Consider the following 22,923-nt stretch of genomic DNA (forward strand, 5'->3'; position numbering starts at 1 on the left):
TCATTTTAGTTTTTATTTAACATAAGTTTTGCATGTCAAAGCAAAAATATTTATCCTGGGTTTGTTAGGTCTGTTCATATATAAAATAGATTTAAAAAACCAATTTTGACTTCATGTTGCATGAACATATAAGTTGTTTTAAGTTAATAGTTTTTTGATTTTATATCTCATGCTTGATTTTGATTATTTTTTTTAAAGTTTTTTAGTTCAAACATGTTTGTGTTTAATATTGTAACTTGTTGGGATAAAAAGAGCATGCTTCAGAAGCCTAAAATGTCATTTTCTGATCTTAATAGTGGTTGCCTTTGCTGGGTTCATGACTGGGTTTTTAGACAATATTTTTCATGTTCTTGGGAAGAATATTTGTATTCGTCCTTAGATTCGGGCCATGTTCGGTTCATTTCTTTGAACAAACATCTTTGTTATGTGTTTGCATTAATAACATGTTTTTTATATGTTTTAATTTTAAAATTTTAGTTTTGAATCGAAACCTATTTTGACAAAAATCGTGATGTTTTAGCGATGATCGAAGTAATGAATGCTAGATTATTGATCTTTGCATAATTTTCAACATGTATGTGCTTTTGTTTTGATCAAAACTCATTTGTTTTGGAATCCATGTTGCTAGGTTCATGTTTGGTGTTCTTTATATTTTTTGTGTGTTTGATCTGTTTTGTTCAAGAATTTTTGAATTTATGTGTTTTTTGGGTGTTTAATTTGTTTTTTTTGGCTTTATTTTTGTTTTTGGGTTACGTTTTGGTCAAACCAAAATTTTTAGTTCGGTGTATGATCGAATCAAAAATTTTGGGTCAACCTAGTTGGGTCAAAGGGTTTAATACCCTTTTTGGTTTGCTATAATTTTTGTTAAAGAATTTTTGAGTTTAAGAGCATGTTTGGCAAAGATACTTTAAGCCTATTTTTGTTACTTTTATTACAAAGAAAAATGAGTTTTTACCAAACAAAGCCTAAAATAAATAAATAAATACTAAAAATTAATAAATATTTTTTTGTTGCAAATGGATAAAAATCCTAAATTTATTTAAGCATTTTTTTAAATCTTAAATACTTTGACATGTTTTTTTTTTAAATATTACATGGATTTTACAACAAGTTTGTAAAATTTCAAAAGATTTTGACTTACGTTTCAAAAATACAACAACAATTTTTATTTTATTTTAATATACGAGATTATGAACTTGTATGGAAGATATTTTTTTATATTAAATAAAAAGATATTTTTTTATATTTGTATTAGAACAATTAGGTTTTTAATTTGATAAGATAAATATTTCCTTACCAAGAAGAATATTTCTTAAATTTTAAACAAACCAAGAGTTAGAAAATAAAACATTTACTTAGTTTATATGAGATAAATAAATACAGTTTACCTTATGTAAGGTGTATTAGAGGTGTTAATACATTCATTTTAAATAATCTATCTTTTTATCTAAACTCTGAGACTAGTTAGAGTTTCTTTTGATCAGAATTTTAGATAGTGACTTTTTTTTTATTAATAAAAAACAAGAATTTCTTATCATTTCCACCCATATTATTCTCTACAATCTTAATTTAGAAGGATGATTGTCGCAACGCCTTATATATGTTTTTGCATTTCAAAATCACATCTAAAAAATTTATTTTTTTTTGTTTTAAATTAATATTTTTTTAATATTTTTAAATCATTTTGATACACTAATATCAAAAATAATTTTTTTAAAATAAACAAATATTATTTTAATATATTTTTTTTAAAAAAATATTTAAAAAATAACTATAACCTCACTCTTAAACACCGAATACTCACTGAATACTCAATAGGGTGATTTAAAGCGTACTGCTGACCTCACTGAATACTCAATAGGGTGATTTAAAGCGTACTGCTGACCTCACTGAATACTCAATAGGGTGATTTAAAGCGTACTGCTGACCCCATATGCCTGTGTATAGCATTTTATTATCATTCAATTCTGGAGCATCTCTAGTTTAATGATAAATTACTTCTGTCAAATGATACGGTGCTAAGGTGCGCAAAATTGGTGCCCCTCAGATCAGTTCACCACCGCAAGACACGATTCCATTCTGTCGGCAATAGGATTAATGTCTTGCCAGCATTCATAATGGGAATGAATTTCCAGAATTGGAAGTGGAGGACTTTGGAAAAACAACATATACCGAACAACCAGTGGGTTTGGTCACTGAGAATATGTTGCTTCATTTATTTCTATTTGACACTTCCGCCTGTGTTGTGATGAACTGCTACATGGCTATAAATTTCAACACTTGTATCCCGTGACAATTTTTCCAGAGATTGATCTTGTAAATTTGGTAAATAGTTTTTATTTTTAATTGTAGGTGTCTAAACTAACTTATATATATCTCAATTAATTTCTTAAAACTTTAAAATTAATAATTATAAAAGTTTTCAGTAATCTTGAATTAGTAATCTCTAAAAAGTAAAGTTAAGATTTAATTAATTAAGTTACATGCGGGGATTAGATTTGGTAAATGTTGTTAGAAAGATCAATGACCTTCACTCTTACTTATGGCTAAAGGCTTTGATCTGGGAAGGGATGATTGTTTCGAGCATCATATCTTTAATGCCATGCTTGTTCTTAAACCTCAAGTCTCTTATCTTCTTTGGTGAAATCTATGGATGTATGGAACCTTGTTTCTCCTCCGAGAACATGAAGATGTGAAAAATATGTTTTAAGTTGTAAAAATCCCAAGTGAATTGTTATTTGAATTTTAATGTCGTTGAGAATGTAAAATATTATATTTTCATTCCTTAATGTTTAGTTTTTAGAATGCAAATAGAGTTCGATAATGGCTAAAGAAAGCTAATTCGATAATTCTAAATAATTTAAACATAATTTTGTAATCTAGATATGATTTTCTTATCCAAACTTAAATAATTCATAATGTCATGAAACCTAAGAAATATCTCTAAAACTTTCATGTTTTGAGTTTGAAGAGATATTGATTAAATTAAAATTAAAAGTGGGCATAAAGCTATTGCTCCTATACTGCTAACGTAGTAGAATGTTTTTGAACATGTAAATTTACTACGGTGTGTTTTTTTCAAAAAATTTCTAAACTTGATTTATGAAAACATTACTTTTCTTGTTATATTAAGATTTGTTTTTATTTAATAGTTTTATTAAATATTTAAATTTAATAATTATTAGTAGAGAATGCTATTAAAAATATTTTTAGAAAACTTCGTAAGCTTCTAAAAAGAAAAATAAAATGTAAAAGAGTAAAGGAGAAGATCAGATCGGATCCTCTCTCCTTTTTCTAGCTATTCCTCTTCGCCCTTTCTTCTTCTCCTTGGAGTTTTCATGATGGTATTGAAGAACTAAAGTTTTATTTAATTAAAGGAAACAAAAAACTCAAAATCAATAAAAATAAAACTGTGAGATTTAATCTGTTTTCATTATTTAATTCATGCTTTGAGTGTTAAAAGTATTGCTCTCTTTACCTTCTGTTTTTTCTACTTTCTCAAACCCCAGTCTTGTACTTGTTAAGGAAGATGCTTAATAATTGGTATCAGAGATGGTTAAACACATTTTCATCATTTAAGCTTGATTAACAAGAGTGGAAAGCAACAAAGTCAGAGCTCTAGGGGAGCATAATCGAAGAATTGATGAAGAAGCGCAGGAGATTCATCAAGAACTGCATGACTTGAAGGCTGATTTGCATGGACAAGGAGAAGAACAAAACAAAAAGATTGATCAACTGTCAAAGCAAAGGAGATAGTGATAACGAATCTACAATCTTTGGAAGCTAACAAAGACCATGCAAGAGAAAGAAGCGAGAACTCCAATTCTGATGGAATCAATATGCAAAAAAGGAGTTGCAATCATGGAAAGGTATATGGACAACAAGAAAAACGTAAGATGAGAATACAATGTGAATCTACTGAGAATTGAGTTAACAGTATTTGGTGGTGATAATCGCAGGGGGTGGATTCAAAAGTGCAGGAAGTATTTCAAGATGCACTATGTACTACCAGTACAACAATGGTTGGAAGTTGCTTCAATGTACTTAGAAGGAAAGTCAGAGATTTGGTTTGAGGGGATCTAGCTGGGAAATAATGATTTCACCAACTGGGAGGAGCTTGCTAAAGCACTCTGTATAAGATTTGGAAGCCATAGTGATACCGTGGAAGAATTCAACAAATTGGAGCAGGAAAAAGGAACTAATGAGTACATTGAAAGATTAAAATCTTTGATGAAAACTCTTAATCCCATGATGCCAGAATCATATCACGTCTCCAGTTTCATTAGTGGATTAAAGGAAGAGATCAAGTTAAATATTCGCAAGCCGACTACTTTAATACAAGCCTTTGATAAGGCGAAGTGGAATGAAAAATCAATTGTTGCATTTGTAAGAAGAAACATAATTGTTCCCAGAATCAGTTCTTCATTTAACAATGAAAGATTAGCAGGTATTACACCCTATAAACCTTTCAACCAGCATGGAGTTGATGATCAATCTAGTCCAAAACAAATCTACAGATACACTTCATGAACAAAGAAGGAAACTTGGATTATGCTTTAAATATAATGATAAATTTGTACCTGGACATAAATGTAGTCTTAAAGGGATTCATTTGATTGAGGGGAGGGAGGATGAAAAGGAGAAATTCTTAGAAACACAAGTAAAGGAACAAGGTTGTTGTTATGGGATTGGTTAAATAGTCTCACATGTTCAAGACGAGGCAACATATGGGAAGACCTAGAGGGATTAAGCATGCAGTTCCCAGATTTTGTTATGGATTCTTGAGGTCAAGAACTCTTCGATTGAGGGGGTATTGTTAGACACCAGGAATGAAGAGTACAGTATTAACCATTGACAATGCAGTGTGCGCAAGACAGCTAACAGAAGAAGAATTGTAGCATGTGCATATATTATTCAAACTTCAATTTTCACTTCAGCCAAAACCCATGTGGAAATTACCATCAACATTCAAAATCTCAAAAAAGAAAATGCAGTTTCAGAAGTAAAATCACGAAGATTTATAGTCTTTGGCTATGAAGTTATTGACCAACTACTGAAAGAACAATTAAATTCCAATTGAAGCAAGATCCATTTTAGTATAGCATACGAAATCTGCGCAAAAAATCTCTTTACAAGTTATCAAACATAAATAATCAACCGACTATCAAAATTCAAGAGCATTAAAAATATATATGAAAAAAAAAAAGTGGAAAGAAATCAGAGAAGATTGCAGCCTACTTTTACATGGGAGAGAGAAGGAAGTGATAGGCGTTGTCCAAAGAATGAGTTGGAGGAGGAGGAGGAGGGTGATAGAGAGGACATTGAGCTTTGAAGTGCAGCCATTGCTGCAATTTCTTCTTCCTGGTCACGCTCTGGTTGCCATTTTTTCTTATGTTACTACTTGGTCACGCTCTGGCCTGTTTTGTTTTTGACACTGAATAGTTGGGTAATGAAAGATAGCGTTTGATTTGTCAGCAGATGATGTTTGTCTGATCAACAATGCTGTTTCTCGTTCTTCGTAATGAAATGGTGGCTTTCTTGGCCCTGTTTCTGATTCATTGTTTAGAAAGTAATGATTCATCCCAAAAATAGATGGGTACAAGCCTAGTAATTCTGACGATGATCCAAGTGCATTTCATAACATGGCGCTGACACTTCAAGGGAAATGTGAACACAGTTATTTTCCTTGCATTTTCATTCATGATTCATAGTATTAATGTACAAAATCATGCATGTCTTTTTATCAAAGCGAAAGAGAAAGAAAGGACCTAGTTATGTTACAAAAAAGAAGAAACCTATAAACAAACTGAATGTATCCTCTACTCTTCTAACTCAGAAGAGGGGAAAAAAAGCCCCATAGCTACAAATCTGCTCGCCTAGCTCCTTTTGAACTGCATGTATATATCACAAACCAAAGCCAAAACCATGGGCTGTCCCGAATGAACAAATTGTTTAAAATCATCTCTATACTTCACCAGTGTCAGCACTGTCAACTGACTCCTCTCTTCGGTGGTGGTGTTCAGAGAGAGGAGTTCTGATTTCTTGTTGGTCCACATCAATGGAAACTTCTTCCGCTGTGGTGGTAGAAAGGGACTTCTTGTGATGCTTCTTATTGTGCCTCAATTTGAGGATCCTGGAAAGAACTTGCACAATGTCTCGCATGGAAGGCCGTTTTCTTGGGGCACGGTTGACGCATTTATATGCTAGAACTGCCACTTCATTGAGCTCTTGAACATCAAATTTACCATCCAGACGTGAATCAACTATTTCCTCCCACCCAACTTTTCCCTCAGTATTCATTGCTGCCTGTTCATCATTTTAGAAAAACGGTTTTAAACTACAAACATAAAAGGAAAACACTGAAGTAGATATCCACTGGACAAACAGAAGCTAACATGACCTCTCTTTTCAAATGAGAGCAGATATTGTTCTGATATGCAATGGAGACGGTTACACGAGGAATTGAAAACAGTTCATGATGAAGTATAAAAAATAACAGCTAGTTTAAGACCCTTCAATGTTAGCATTCTTTTCCAATTTATTCTTATTCAAGGGAAAGCTGTTAGTGTTACCTATTTGGAAGTTTCTTGGTCTCCATCACAAGTGAGGGCATAGATTGTGCATTAAAAAACCAATATCCAATGAATGGATGTTGAAATAAATAAGTTACGTAGAAAAACCATCTGAACTTCGGCAAAAGTTTCAATTTGATTGTTGCGTTTGAAGTTAACCATCCACTTGAGAAAGAGTTGTTGAGACTTACGAGTTCAACATATTCCAGAAGACCTTGTTGAGGATTTCTGCCAGCTATAAGCTCAAAGAGCAACACTCCATAGCTGTAGACATCACTTTTCTTTGTGAACGTCCTTGAAGATACATATTCAGGATCAAGATACCCAAAAGTTCCCCTTATATTGGCTGCATGTTTGTCCACCGTCTCTTCTCTTGAAAGCCCAAAATCAGCTACCTTCTTGAACCAACATGAACAGGAGTATGAAATTAGCATGAGAACCTAACACTTGTTGATAGAAGAAAAACAACCATGATTGCACACATTGAATTAAACTAAGTTTTTCTTTAATATTCAAAACACTGGATGAAACTTTACTGTAATTTCTCACAAGGCAAAGTTTTTGTAACACACAGTGGACATACCCTGGCTCTCATGCACTGATCCAACAGAATGTTGGAAGATTTAATGTCCCGGTGAATCACAGGAGGAACTGCCTGCAGCATGATATGTAGAAAATAGTAAAATTTCTCATGGATAAAATAATGAAGAAGTTTTATTACCATGGAGGACATGCATGCACACAAAATAGTCCGCATAAAAAGAAAATTTACCCCATTATGGAGATACTCCAAGCCCCTTGCTACGTCTAAAGCAATATAAACCCTCAAATCCCAGTTCAATGGTTTGAGGTCTTCTCCTGCGTGAAGAAGAAAACAGTGTCACTTTTCACAATCACTACAATGAAATCTCTTGATGGTGGTTCTTGATCCTTGCTACAGGATAGACAGCTACAAAAAAGGCCACAATGGTATGTTCCAGTTTATTTAGCTAGAGCTCTCCTAGAGAGTGACAGGCAATTTCCACTTGCTGAAATCTGTCATACCTCAGCTTTACAAGTGACACAAACACTGATCTCTGTAACAAAGTGATGGTCAATAAAAGTGCAACTATTCTACTTGCAATCTGAGACACAGATGCTTATCTGACTACAGCTTCCAGAAAGTTTGTGTGTGTATTTCTACCATACACAAAATAACTTACTGTATAAATGAGAAGCCAAGCTGCCTTCACTCATATAGACATATATGAGCATATGCTGGCCCTTTTCTGCACAATATCCAACCAAGTTCACAAGGTTTCTGTGATGCAACCTTCCCAATAGCATAACCTGAACATAATTAAAACAAAATTGAAAGGTTAAAAGCAATGAACAATATGATAGCAGAAAAATTGTCTACAGAAACAAGTGACTCACAATCAATGAAACAGTGACACATCAAACTTCATGCAGTAGGAGCAAAACAAGAACAACTGTCCTCCATAGTGAAGAATTTCTTATTTATGACCTGGGTATAACTTATTTCCTAAACAGAACATAATTTTACAATTGGATGACTCTCTTGATTTCATCACACTCCAAAATTTCTGTCCATAAATCATGTGCAAAGCAGAGAATTATTTTTCACCATTTATGCGTGCAGCTCTTTCTGTGATGTTTATGGTATTTCCTTTCACTCATTACAAAACTTCATTAAAAACTTCCCCATCTGTTGACTAGCATGCCATTAGAAGTCAAACAAAAGGGGAAATAAATTTAGTTATACTTTACCCAGATAATTAAAGAAACTGTTCAGAAACCAGATCCAGTTCTGTTCAAGATATGTTTGTGCCAGTTGTCATTTCTTGAATCAGGCTTGATGTAACACATGTATGCTAATGTTGAAGACACATGACAGTAGCAACTTGAAGTAACAGTAATAAACCAATACGAGCATGAAAGTGAAATTGTTAACCAACGATACCTCCGTCTGAAATTCTTTCTCCCCTTGCTTAGAATCAGTTGCAAGCACTTTAACAGCAACAGTCTCACTCGTTGTAATCTGAGCTTTATAAACAGGACCAAATGCTCCTTGTCCTATTAGTGTTGTAAAATTATAGGTTGCTTTTTGTAGATCCCTGCACGATAACACCAGGAACACAATTTAATCATGAACCTAAAGAAAGAGAACAACACATTAACATGAATTACTGATCATAATCCTATTGAATTTACACCACTGCCCACTATTTGTTGCAACATACATCCACGGACTGGTTATCTTACCATTACCAGTTTAAGCGTAACGAAATACCACAGTTATAGATTAAAGAGATTGCATATCCTACTCAAATGTAATTCTGTTGCAACACTCATAACAACACATCAGGAGGTTAAACCCATACAAAGGATTCAAGCCATCCTCTACATCAAGAGATTAATAATCAGATATTAAACACATTTTGAACTTAAAAAGCTCCAGTAGTTTCTCCTTCTATCTTAGACCCCCAAAATAAGCTATTTGCAGGTATAATTGAACTTCAAATCAGATCATTTTGAAGACTCTAAATTTGAAGCACAATTATCCATTCACCATCATCAACTGTTCGAAGCAGCACAGGACCTTCAACATGGGCTGGAGCCAATACGCAGAAAACAAACTCCAACATCATAATAATTATGATCAGGTCACTCAATTGCAATCAGCCTCATCACTCTATCATATGTATAACCAAAAAGTAATTTCAAAATCAATAGATAAGTCATCACGGAAAAAGATTAGAGAAAAACATACTTGTAAGAAAACTCAGGTATCCCAGAAACTGAAACCACATTACTCCTCTTAAATCCTTCCAGCCACAAGGGCACCCTGTTTCTTCCGGCTTTCACAGGTGACTCTGGATCAATGGTCGAGTCAGACATAACAGTGCATGTATCTGCACCATTAGCCCGGATAGGGATCATCGCCGCCCTCCTAGAACTGCTACTTCCAATCTGCGACCGCTTTCTTTGGCACCTCAAACAAAGCAGCACTAAAATAGCCAAAAACACTCCAATCACCACCCCAATTGAAATCCCAATAATCAACCCTGATGACTCCATTTTTGTGTTCTATTTCACTATTTGCTATTGAATTCTCCAATCCATTGATACATCTGCCAAAAAGAAAATCTTGGTCAGTGTTAAAGAAAATCACTCCACTTTGCATCTTCAAACACGAAGTCAAACAGAGCAATATACACACATTTTCTATAGTTACGTCAGTAGTTAACAGATTCTTGAATCTGACCTTTCAATTATCATTTTTAACAATAGATTTCCTTGAAATTTATATGCCTAGCAAATCATAGAATTAATAACAAAAGGGTAGTCAAATTTATAATTCTGTTTAGCTAAAAATACAAGTCAATTTGCAGATTAGTATTAAATTGTTAAAAAAGACAGCACAACTCTGCAATCAGCCTGAATAGTCTTCCTTGTAAAAACTGATACAATATGTCTACACTACGTAACGAACCCATTTTCCAATTTGTCCTTAATTAAGCATCATTAACACATAATCATTCACTAAAAAAGCAAAGAAAACAAAACGAAACCCAATTTTATAACTAAAAAGAAGAAGAAAAAGCCACCATCCGTCCTTCATAAAAACTTGAATTCCTTCTTGAATAAAGTTCAAAAAGAGGAAGCCACAAAGATAAAAGTTGAAGAAAAAGAGAAGCAAGCAAAACTATTTAACACATATTAAATCGTGGCCTTAATTTAGATTACTGAGATAGGATTTGCATTGAAATGCATAATAAAAAATACAACTTGATCAATGCTTGTAAATCGCAAAACATTAACTCAGTCTGACCTGTATGATTAACAAAGACTTACTCCAAAAAGACAGCATCTTTAAACCATTCAATGTTTGTACACAAACTTTTATACACCAGTCCAATTATATTCAAACCAAAAACACAAACACACAACACATTTATGATCTGTGTGGTTCAAAAGAAAGAAGAACTCAAAAATCCCAGATCAGAAATGGAAAAAAGAAAAGCAAAGACACATTCTCTTAAGAAACGTAAGAAGTTTTCCTCCCATTTTCGAGTTCAAAAATATTCATTACCTGTTTGCTTGGCTGGCAGAGAAAGGGAAACTGTTTGAGAGAATTACTGACCGTTACAGCAAGCTAAGAAAAAAAAAGATTTTGAGATTATTTTTTTTGGTGAAAAGAGAAAAGTAAGGTTTTTTTTATATGATTTTGTGTGAGAGAGAAGAGAATCTAAAGAATGCAGAGAAAAAGAGCAGCAGCTGCAGCTGCAGGCAGGCAGGATGTGCTCCAAGGAGAAGAGGTACGCTCTTGATACTGTGTTAGACAGACAAAGACAGAGCTAATGACAGTTTTTTCGTTCTTTTATTATTTTTGTGTATTTTTATTTTAAAATGGCGTGAGGAGCCGCCTCTTTGCTATAATAAAAATGCGCCTCCGGGATTCGAGAGAGTAAAAATAAAATTAAAAAAAATGATTTTTTTTCTTTTTTTGTTTGATGTGCTTTTTCTCACAAATACACCCTTACATAATGGTCCGAATGGGAGGATATTACTTCATAATTAAAATTCTCATGAATTGCTGAATTTTGATTTTGAGGGAAGTGGGTTTAATGTATATTTAAGTAGTAATGATGAGTATTAAAAAAATAAAAAAACTCTATGAATATTTATTGTTAAATTAATGAGATCTGAATTCTAATTGTTGGTTTATTTTTTAAGCTTTTTATTATACATGTGTGTGTGAGAGAAAAAGCTTTTTATTATATATATAAATATGTGTTTGTGAGAGAGAGAGAAAGAAAGAGAAAGAGAGATATGCTTGGTTAAATAAAAATAACTATGTTTTTAAAACAATTTTTAAATGAATTTTTATCATTTTAAAATAAGAAAAATTAAAGAGACATGTTTCATTTATGATAACATTTTTTATCTCTTCTATCTTGATACAATAATCAAATAAAATTTTTTATAATATTCAAATTTTAATTAATGGTATCTTATAAGTTACAAATTTGATTTTGTTAAGTAATATACCATATTATCTTTTAATTTTAATGTGGATGGTCATAAAAACAAAACTTGATATAGATAGTCAAATCTTAATTTAAAAAAATGTTTCAAATAATCACACTAGAAAAAAAATCAAGAAAATTATATACTTTTCGAAGAATGTAATCATAATAATACATAAAAAAGTATAAGTTTTCAAAGGAAAAAAGTAACAAAAAAATAGAATTTGAAAAGCCATATGAATTATATTCTTAAACTTCTATCTAAGTTTACAACTTGATGGGGGTGTTTATAGGATTGTAGAGTTTGTTAATTGATGGAGAATGAGAGGTACGTGGGGTTTGTCAAGAGGATAAAGAAAAAGCTAGGGCTATAGAGTGTACAAATAAAATCCATTCTTCTTGCATTTACAAGGGTTAAAAATGAAGAAAACTTGTATTTTGTGTGTATATATATACTGGATGGAAATCCAAGAACACAGTCTATATATAGGGATTTTAGAATGCTATTTTTTGGGTAATTTTATTTTTGGGAAACTGAGATTTGTTATTTACATGGCTAATCTTGATTTCTTACTAGTCATAATTACATAATTTAGATCCTTATTTTCGATTTTTTTTCTCCTTTGATTATTTAGATCCTTTTCTAAATTACAAGTTTGATTGCCCATATTAAGCTTTTCTTTTTTATTATCCACATCAAAAATAGAATAAGATTTGACAGCTTCTATCGACCTTCTTTTTGAGTTATGATATCAAAACTAGAAAATAATATGGTGTATTACTTAATGAAATCAAGCTGTAGCCTATAAAATATTATTATTTATAGTTTAATCACCATAAAATTTCTAGTAATTTATCTTAAAATCACTTATATTTAAAATTATTTATTTGTAAAAACTAATACAAAGAAAAAAAATACGCTAAAGTGTGCAAGTCTAGTCAAAACTATATTTATTTGCAGATTAGATTAAATTTTTTTATTGTAAAAACATGTTTCATGAATTATCAATATTTTTTATTTAAAAAAAAACTTGAACAATGTAAGGGTTGACTCTATATGTTTCGATAAATCAGTTTGACTAAAAAAATTTAAGACGATGTATTTTTATAAAATATTAAAATAATAACATATTGAATTGATTTGAGTTTAACTTTTCAAATCCATAATTTTAGTCATGAGACTATGATAACCACATATAAAAAAATTAAAATAAATTATAAAATCTAATTTCCTATCAACTTAATGTTTTATGATAAAATTAAAAAAATTAAAAAAATAATCTAAAAATAACTTAAAAATTCGCAATTCAAGTCATAAGATTAATATAACATTATAAAAAATAAATTAAAATAAATTATAAAATTCAATTCTCAATCAACTCATAGTAAAAGAAGAAATTGAATTAAAAAATAAAATAAAAAGTATATAAAAAATAACTCAAGTCAATTTGTCAAACTCATGACATGGATTATAAGATCGAGATAAGTTACCAAACCCGTTGGGATAACTTCATAAAAAAACAAATTAAAATGAATTATCAAGCACAATTCCTAATTAATGTTAAAGAAAAAAATTGTAAAAAGAAATAATTGAAAGAAATAACTAAAAAAATAATTCATGTTAACTCGTTAAACTCACGCCTCAAGTCATGAAATCAAGATAATCTTATGAAAAGCAAAACAAAGCAAATGAGAAAGTTTAATTCCCCATCAATAAAATGATATGTGATGAAATTGAAAAAAATTATTTAAAAAAATAATAATTAAATAACCATGTTAACCTGTCAAACCAATGACTAAGATCATAAGATTCAGATAACTTTATAGAAAAAAAAAAAACAAATCATAAAATTTAATTTTTAAAAATCAAAATGTTAAAAAATAAAATTGAACTCAAAAATATATAGATTAAAAAAAACAGTATTTTTAAAATAACTAATACTTTGTGATGAGGTGTTTAATAAAAGTGCAACTTCTTTGGGTATTTTGTTAATATAAAAACTGATTCATTGCACAGATTAATGTTGGAAATTAAACCAACTTAAAAATAGAAATTAAATCCAAATTTTATAATTAATTCACAAAGCAATAAAAAATATAGTTTTTAAATTCAATTTGAGATCAATCTGAAACAAGTTTTGAATAATGAGATAGGTGATTTACTTCAAGTTTTGATTGGATTATTATTATTTTGAGAAATTTTTTAAAAGAATTAATGAATTTTGATTGGATTTTTTCCCGACCGACCAGACCATTAAATTAATCTAAATTTTTAACCTGATCATTATTTCTATTATTTTTATTAAAATTTGACACGGAATAAGTTTGAACCACTTTGGTCATGGGTCATTTAGTCTGGTGGCGTTTGGTTGGTTTTAAAACAGTGATTGAAAGGCAAGTAGGCACCCCAACATGGGCTTTGGATTGTACTGGCGAGTGTGCATCTTTGTATACGCAACGAATTTATGTTTCTAGTTTTTTTTGGGATGGATTGGGTGTGTGTTGGGTCATAATTTAACTTGAGGAACTGGACACGTGGGGCCTGTAGGGTTCGTTGATTTTTCTAGGACACCAAAATACCTCTAAGATCTAAAGCGAAGTTAGTATTTTGATTTGAGAACAGCAAGGCTGTGTTCTTTAATGTGTGAGGCTTTAATGTGACACGGATTATCGGCTAATGCCATGTGCAAGTAAAGGCTTGCAGCCGGTGTGTCCTCCCATTTTTGGAGATTAATATTGCGGTTTGTCCCGTCTCTATTTTTATATTTTAAAAGTTTTTTTAAAATTAATTTTTTTAAAATCATTTTGATATATTAATATTAAAAATAATATTTTAATACATTTTTAAATATATTTTTTGAAATAACTGAATTATTAATACATTTTTAAATACATCAAATAAAATGTTGGTCTAGTAGTTAAAACATTATTATATCTCTATAAGTGTGATAATATAATTTTAATTTTTTAAAAATATATTTATTAGAAAAAATAATCATGAATTTCAAGACTAATCTTATTTTTTAAAAGGATACCAGCATGCCGAGTAAAAAAAAAAAAAAAAAACTCCAATTACAAGTTCTTATAACTGCCACCGATGATACCAATTTGTGATGGGAGCATCTCACAGAAACAATAAGACAATAAAAACCCATTGCAGACAATGGAAGAAACCTAACTTGGAATATCAAATTGGATGAGACATGATACAAGAAACTGCCCTCAAGAATTAAGACGCATAGAACACATAAGTTTTGGCAAGACTTAGGGTTTGCAATTGATTGCTACTAAGAGATATGCAGTATTATAGGGTATTAATAGGGAAACAACACCTTAGCAAGTGTAAAGGTTGCTGGTGTCGGCAACCCTTCTTAGGTTATATATACGAGGAAAATGATACTTCGTTGGAAGCAATTGTCAACCTCCCACGCCTACTATGAATAGAAAGGTTAAAAATCATGATTCAACAAGCAAATCTAATAAGGTGAGAAGAATATATGAACTCCCACATATGACCTTAATTTGATGAAAGGATCTTATTCCTTGTCATCGTGCTTAAGATATGTTGAGACATTGTTTTCCCTTAACTATTCTGATTATAATATTCATGATGATAAACTGAGACATTGTTTTCCCTTGCGATGGAACTGATGTTTGCCCTGGAATGAAAAATCTTCCGTCATTATAAATAGATCCACAGCAGTTTTTTCCCTATTGACAAAGTATATATTATCATAAGATGTGTTTATCCAGGTGCATACAGGCACAGCCATGCACCATGTCCTCTCATTTCACATCAACGTATCTTGACAATGTACTGCAAATTAATATAAGAAAATCTGGTGATATAATTCTGTATCAATTACGACTCAACTAATTCAGAAATCAGATTATTATAATCAGCTGATTGTGTAGATTTTTAGCAGCTATTGGCTCTGCTCAGTCATCTACTTATGATCCCTGGCATCATCATTACCCTCCTGGCTTGAGACGACGACTTCTTCTAGCTGATAAAAAGGGAATATCCCTCCCTTGCTGTTTGTTACATGAGTACTAAAATAAACGAAAGCTAACGTAGATGCCTGAGTTATTGCATGTATCGAATGAGTTTAATTGGGTGGATGCCTCGACCCATTTCATAAGCAATACAAGTATTCCCACCAATACATTATTATTGAAATTTAAAAGATGAAAGGAAAAAAAAGGGGGGGGGGTCAAGATGGAGGTGGCGAAACCAGCTCCATAAGCTGGATGTGGACTCGATATTTCTCTTTAAGAAGACATTATTTTTCCTTTTCTTAATACAAGATTGTAGCAGAATTATTCAATTCTCAGCGGAAACATTCAATCCTCGCGTACGTACCAGCTGGGAAATTACTTAAAAATGCAGGCAGGGGTGGAAGTGGGGACTGGTAGGGGCCCGGACATGCAAGGAATTCGCTGTAAAATTAACTTTTTTAAAAAAAGATTTAGCTCCCTCTAAGCTCCATCGTGGGCTTAACTTCTTTTTACATAGGACGACATGAAAAGTGCAGTTAATAGGTGAAAGTTTTTTACGAGGACATATTCCAAAGAATGATTCAAAGAAAGCAGGTCCCAAATGATGAAAACAGAAGAGGAAACGTTATCTAGTGTAGAAGAAAGTAAGCTGAAGAAACCTCCAGGTATGGAGAAGAACATATCAATGACTGGTATAATTGTTTATCTCTGATGATACATTGGATCACCCTGACCAACTCCACGAGAAAAAAGCAAGATTATCAGATCCATTTTTCTCTGCAGATTCATCAATTATTAATAAAACGGTCAAATGAGCTCAAAGGGGGGCTTCGGCGCATGTAGAAGACGGTAGTGTTTGCCCCAAGCCAACAACTGGAAAGTCGCAAAAGAGGAATTTCAATCATGGCACAGGTTGCTTTACAAAGCACTCATTCTTTGGGTTCAGCACTATCTGACACATGATCTTTGACTTTGCAATTGTGCTCGATCGGTTTTGGTACGTCCTCCACTCTTTTTTATTAAACTATCGGAGCCCTTTGGTTCGATGCCCCATGAAATTGCCTGGCCTTATGGTATCATAAGGAAAAGATAAAAATGAAAAAGAAAAAGAAGGATGGGTGGAGACTTTTGCAATGAAAATCCCAATAATTGAAATAATTACTATAATAAGGATTTGCATATTGCAAATTTTGCAATGGATTAATGCCGCATTGAATAGTGAGAAATTTAGTTTATTAATTCTCGACAACCCTAAAAAAATTAATAAATTACACTTACTTTATATTATGGATCAAACAAAAAACTCAAACAAAATATAATGTTGAGAACGTAATTAAATTGTTATAGAATATGTGAATTATAGGATGAAAAATATAATTTATAAAAAAGTAAAATTTATATGAAACTATACGGAAATTTCCTAATTATTCTATTCTAAAATCTTTAAAAAATAGTTAAAATAGTCTATCAGAGTTAACCACGAGAAATTCAAAATTATAGCTTTGGCCATGATTTTCATTGCCTACCGGTGCCAAACGTATGAATTCCTTTAATTATTAGTGACGGCGTGGAATTTTAAGGGAGGAGAGAGGATCACCGGTAAATCACCACCTCCGCCTACCACATGAGATCATGCATGTGTTCGCATACAATTCATTGTGCTCTGTGCTAGCTCACGCTAACTTGGAGGCAAATATACTGCATTATTTATGGCCCCCGATATTTCAAGCAAGCATTCTCACTTGCACATATGCCCATGTTTCTTGGGGACATGTGATGTGAGAAAGCCCATGCATGTGCCTTTGTTCTCTTTGCTTGTTTTGCAGTTTCCTGGTAATAATTATGGTTTTTGCATCCAAGCCTGCCTGTACGGAGCAGCGGTGCAATCGGGTCCATGAAATTTTGGTTTTTTATTTAAAATTAATTTTTTTAAAATGTCTTTAAATCGATGTAATAATTCAAAAAATAAATTTAAAAAAATAATAAAAATATTATTTTAATAAGTTTTCAAGTAAAAAATACCTTAAAAAGCTAGCTGAGCACTTCCCTAAAGTTTTTTCCTTTCAAAAGTTGATCAGTCATTACAATGCCAGGACACTGGTAAAAACAACAAAACACTCTCCATCACTGAAATTAATTACAACCAAATACCAAATTACCATGTGAATGAGATCTATATAATATACTCGAAATCACAGACTCGTAAATCAAAGTAATTAAGTGGGTGATTTAATTGGAATTTCAGGATGGAAATGGACACAAACGAATTCCAATCCGATTAACTACACTCACGAACACAATTTGCTTACTTTATTGGGCCTCCAAAGTCTAAGCCAGTGGAGACCACCAGCCCGGATTCAAATGGGCTATGGTGATTTACTTGGACCATCGGATTTGGCTCTCTAAATGACAGAAAACTAGGATGTGAAGTTGAAGGAGAAGAGCAACGTTTAGCTCATGAAAATTTGTAAAACAAGTCTTATCAAGGATATATGGTGTCCCCAGATAGTACTAGCGATCCACCAGGTCTTGGGGCAAGGCAGTAACCTTAATGGGCATTGCTACATATCCATTGAGTGCGAGTGGACTGCACATGCATGCACGATTCTTGATCCTTACAGCTAATCTTTGGAATACTTGAACCAATCATTGAACAATATCAGTTAATTTCCGAAGCTCTCCCATTACATGTACAGTATTTCAATGGAAAACTAGCTAGGTCGTCAGCATTCTCTTACTGATATGCTTGTTTGCTTGCTTTTTGTCTCGAAATTATGCAGGTGGACAAACCTTTATGATGGAAAAATTGCCCCAACACTCCTATTCCAAGGGCAGTACCCCTGCAGAGGACAGAGGTGCAATCTGAGTTATCTTCAAGGATCAAACAAGTTTGTCTACTTTTCACCATCTTTTTACGGAGTGTTTTCTCAATTCGTTTTCTCATCGTTGTTCTAATCCATGGTTTCCAACCCCAGGTTAAAACTGCGTTAACGAAGGAAGGAGTAGAAGCTGTCAGGCTTCTACCTGCTAGCACAGTTAGGCATGTCCTGGTCCCTCCCTAGATCCTTTGTTTTTCTTAGCTTTCGTATCTGCTCTTTTAAATCCACTCTCGTTTTAGATTTAATGTAGTAATATTCTGATTTTCTGTGTTGTTACAGTGGAGAAGGCGTTGCTGATCTGCTGTTGACATTGTATGATCACATCCAAAAAACCATGGCTGAGGCCTGAGAAGCTGTCTTTTCACTAATGAAGTTATGCTTCTTTTGATCCTGTTTGAACCAGGGAAATATTGCTCAAAGAATTCGCAAATATCTGCTTAGACAATCCAAAAATCTTAAAGAACACACTAAATATGTAATCTTTACCATCCTAAACCAGAGATGGTCAGTACATGAAGGAAATCAATATGGTACTAGCAATCCACTTATCAGCTGGTAATCAACGGCAGTTGCAAAAATATTTGCCACCCTAAGGTGATAAAAAGTTGGTTGCCTTTGTAGGATTAGTTACCCTTACCTGATAACTAACCAATTCAACCCGCGGTTCGCCCAGTTATAAATTTGTTTTTCTAAATATTACCGGCTATTAAGTTGCTTTAATGTGTTTTTTATACAAAATAAATTTAAAGTGTAAATAAAAAAATCTATGGAAGTATCTAATTAAATAAATTAATAATTATTTATGTAAATAAATAAAAAAATGTTAACAGTAACCAAAAAAGAAATTAAAAAAATAAAAAAAAAATCAATCAAATAAAATGAGACATTCACCCGATATTGTGTTTACTGAACTTATTTATTTTACTTAATAAAAAATAAATTCATATTACAAAAATTCATGATCTAAAAGATAAATAAAAATAAAACTTATTGAATACACTCATTGCCTAAAAAGTATATTATGCAAGGCCCAACACATCAACAACAAAAAAATTGTAATTGAAGAACTAAATTGAAAAATAAAAAATTATTTAAAAGGAATAAGAATAAAATAAAAAATTAAAAGAATGAAAACTAAAACTATAAAAGAAATAAGAATAAAGTCATACATTAAAAGAATAAAGACTGAAACTAAAAATAAAATATATGAGTAAATGTAAGTGAAGAACTAAATTACAAAATAAAAAAAACTTTTATAAAAGAAAAAATAACAAAATAAAAAATAAAAAGAATAAGAACTAAAATTAACAAATAAGAAACAAAGAAGATAATGGTATACTTTAGCTGCAAGGGTAGAACTAAAAAGAGAAAAAAACAAAAAAAACATCCGATGATAATCCAACCACCATCCTTCGCCATGCGCCACACCTTATAGAAAAGGTTATGTTTACGTATCTAGGGAGAAAGCTGAAGTCTAGATTTGGCTACTAGGTGACATCGCACGCGTTGCTTGAAAAGTGCAAACACCTCCCACGTGCTAGTGCGTGTTCAATATATGTCTATAATTTTCTGATTTAAATATTTCAAAATCAATGTAAAAAATACCAAAACATCCCTCATGACCTGTTAATTATATAAAATACCCATTTGAAAGTATAAAAATACCCTCAAATGCAAAACTTATTTTATTTTGTTTCATCCAAGTTTAAACTTGTATTTACATTGAACTAGGACAATAAAAATGCAAAAAAGCACTTATCCAATGAGTCATTAATTTTTTGATATTGAAGGCAAAGAAATATTTTAATTGTTAACAAATTTGTGAAAAATCAAGAAAGTTCTTATTCAATTGCTCTAGATTTTGTTATTTCTAGTGGTAAAAAAATATTTTTTTGTGTAAAAAAAAATTAAAAGGTGCATATACCCTCAATGAAAACTTCAAAAATAAAAAAAGTGAAAGGTAAAATGATAATTGCATTATAACCAACACAGAAAATATTATTAACCTCAATCAAAGCTTGGACATAAAAGAATAAATAGAAAAATGATAATTTCATTTTAATATAAGACATATTTGACCGGATAAAGTAAAAAAAAAAAAAAAACCAGCAGGATTTAGTTTCATAGTCAAGAGATAATTTTCTTCAAGAGATCCGGAAGCTGACACCACAGCTGAAATATTTGCAATGTGCCAGAGTTGTAAATATTTTCTCCATGGGCCCAAGACAATAAACATGTCAGGAGCTACTAAATGGGCTTCGTCCTTTCTCCATGGGCTTAATCTTAAAGATAAGAGTCAGTCCACTTACCAATCATCTCATGAAAGCGGTCAAATTGTTGACTCAATTCTATTAATCTCAAAAACATATTTTTTAACAGATCATCTTTAATAAAGAAGTTAGTAAATGAGCCGGTTTAATTTTAGTTTCAATTTTTTTTTCTTTTACTTCAATTTTTTTATGTATTAATAATAATAATAATAAAATATTATTTTAATATATTTTTAAATAAAAATATTTTACAAATTACCTAGTATATTTAAAGATAAAAATATTTTTATGAAAGTGTTTAGAGAATGTTTAAAAATATGGTGAAAGTTTTCTTTTAAATTTTTTTTCTAGATATATATTAAAATAATTTTTTTATTTTTTAAAAATTATTTTTAATATTAACACATAAAACATAAAAAAATAAGTTAAATTTAAATAAAAAAATTTAATTTTTTGTGTAAGCTTGCACCATGTTTGGTTAGTAAATTTGTGAAGCGCCAAGGGGGTGTTTTTCTCGAACATATTGCCCTTGGACTCAATTTTCTACGGGTTGACTTCGACCCAATTCAATGGGATTTCATGCCCATTTCTTAATAATCTGTACTCTGACCAAGGGCGGCTCAACAGTTCAACTGGGATAATATTAATAAATTAAATATAAATATTTAAATTTTTTATATTGAAAAACCAACACACAGTTAAAGTTGATATCAGTTTATTTGATATATTAGTTATAATTATTTTTTAAAATATTTTTTATTTAAAAATATATTAAAATAATTTTTTTATTTTAAAAAAATATTTTTGATTTTAACATATTAAAATAATTTAAAAATATTAATTTAAAATAAAAATAAATTTTTTATTTTTTTTCAAAAATATTTTTAAAATATAAAAATAAGCAAAGTGATAGGATACGTACCTTTTCATTTTGATGAGCTCGAGAATAAAGAGGAAGTTTTCTCCATCCTATCAACTTAATTAGATTTGGAGAAAATTCGATCCGATAAGGATTTGATTTATTTTTTATTGATTTTGGCAGAGAATAAAATTGACAATTAAAGAAACAAGAATAATCGATGTACTGTCCAAGTCTTTACAAATTAATTCCTCATTTAAAAAACAGAAAGAAAAAAAACCCTTCGAGAACGTTGGATTAAAAATCAACGCAGAAGGCTCGATCGAGCAGAAAGGTTCGAAGAATACTGAAAGTTCATAATAGGCTACTGCTAGTCTGCTACTTTTCAACACATCAATAAGCACTCACTTCAAGTTTTTGTGCTTTATTTGTGCCTGAAACACTACCAGAAAGCTAGTGAAAGCAGACATGTATCTTTTTCCTCGAGAAAGATTATCTTCGGTAGATGCATCCGAAGGATTCTCGGAAAGGAATTTGATTCCATTGCCCTTCCAGCCTGAAGCTCACAAGTTCGATGGGCCCAAAGCAGGAAAATCCAATAGATTCATCAACTACATGTCTTCTGATTAACGATTAATTAAAGAGAAAGCATGATTATGACATGATGTATTTTCCACTTGAAAATCTTGACATTACTGTATTCAGACAAGGCAGGAGACATGACCCAGTTTTGTTCATATGCTTTTTCGAGACTTCTTAGTGTTCGGCAGAAGAATTGCTTCTTCCTCTTGTCTATTACAACATGACATGAAGTCCAGAGATTGAGAAAAATTACTTATTTTGATCTTTATTATATTTTGCTTAAGGGGAATTAATGCCTTTTCCAGTGTAATTTTCTTTTATTCATTTCAACTCGGAGAGTTTTAATTTAAAAAATGGTACCATTAAAGTTTCAAAAATGCAATCAGCAGAAGCACTTCAATGACTGATATAGCAAGAAATTGACGAATAGCATCGTCTTGCTCACGAGTCAAAAGGGTTAATGAGGCCCCCACTTGAGTCATAGTTTACGTCAAAAGCAAAAAATGATTACCAATTGCGTTATTAAGGTAATCGTGGTTAATATAAGTGATTTATTGGTTAGATATATAATACCGGAAATAGTAAATTTAAAATTTTATAAGAGTTTTAAGGGTTTTATTTTAAAAGATTTAACATTATTTAGGATTTATATGAAAATTACTTAGAGATAAAATATTTTTTTTAACTTTAAATAATTATTTCAAGATTAAATTATTGAAAATAATAAAT

General features: G+C 31.3%; 1 protein-coding gene across 1 annotated transcript; it reads right to left on the reverse strand.

Annotated features, from left to right (window-relative positions):
- Positions 1-5,677: 5,677 nt before the first annotated feature.
- Positions 5,678-10,926, reverse strand: LOC105130200 (probable leucine-rich repeat receptor-like serine/threonine-protein kinase At5g15730). Its single transcript, XM_011032600.1, has 8 exons — positions 10,669-10,926; positions 9,346-9,706; positions 8,536-8,689; positions 7,775-7,901; positions 7,345-7,430; positions 7,156-7,227; positions 6,764-6,967; positions 5,678-6,306 (listed from the first exon to the last, which is right to left on the reverse strand). Exons 2-8 carry the CDS (start codon positions 9,651-9,653, stop codon positions 5,965-5,967), a joined length of 1,293 nt encoding a protein of 430 aa, XP_011030902.1. The 5' UTR covers positions 9,654-9,706; positions 10,669-10,926; the 3' UTR covers positions 5,678-5,964.
- Positions 10,927-22,923: the final 11,997 nt, after the last annotated feature.

Source organism: Populus euphratica, unplaced genomic scaffold (genome assembly GCF_000495115.2).
Source record: "Populus euphratica unplaced genomic scaffold, PopEup_1.0 scaffold95.1, whole genome shotgun sequence".
NCBI classification, from domain to species: domain Eukaryota; kingdom Viridiplantae; phylum Streptophyta; class Magnoliopsida; order Malpighiales; family Salicaceae; genus Populus; species Populus euphratica.

Bases quoted from the DNA above. Each gene is read 5' to 3' on its own strand.
- LOC105130200 (XM_011032600.1), bottom strand. From the start codon at position 9,653: ATGGAGTCATCAGGGTTGATTATTGGGATTTCAATTGGGGTGGTGATT. The intron at 8,690-9,345 runs GTATGTTTTTCT...GTTATCGTGCAG, and splicing joins ATACCTGAGTTTTCTTACAA to GGATCTACAAAAAGCAACCT. The intron at 7,431-7,774 runs GTAAGTTATTTT...TTCTTCACGCAG, and splicing joins CTTGGCTTCTCATTTATACA to GAGAAGACCTCAAACCATTG.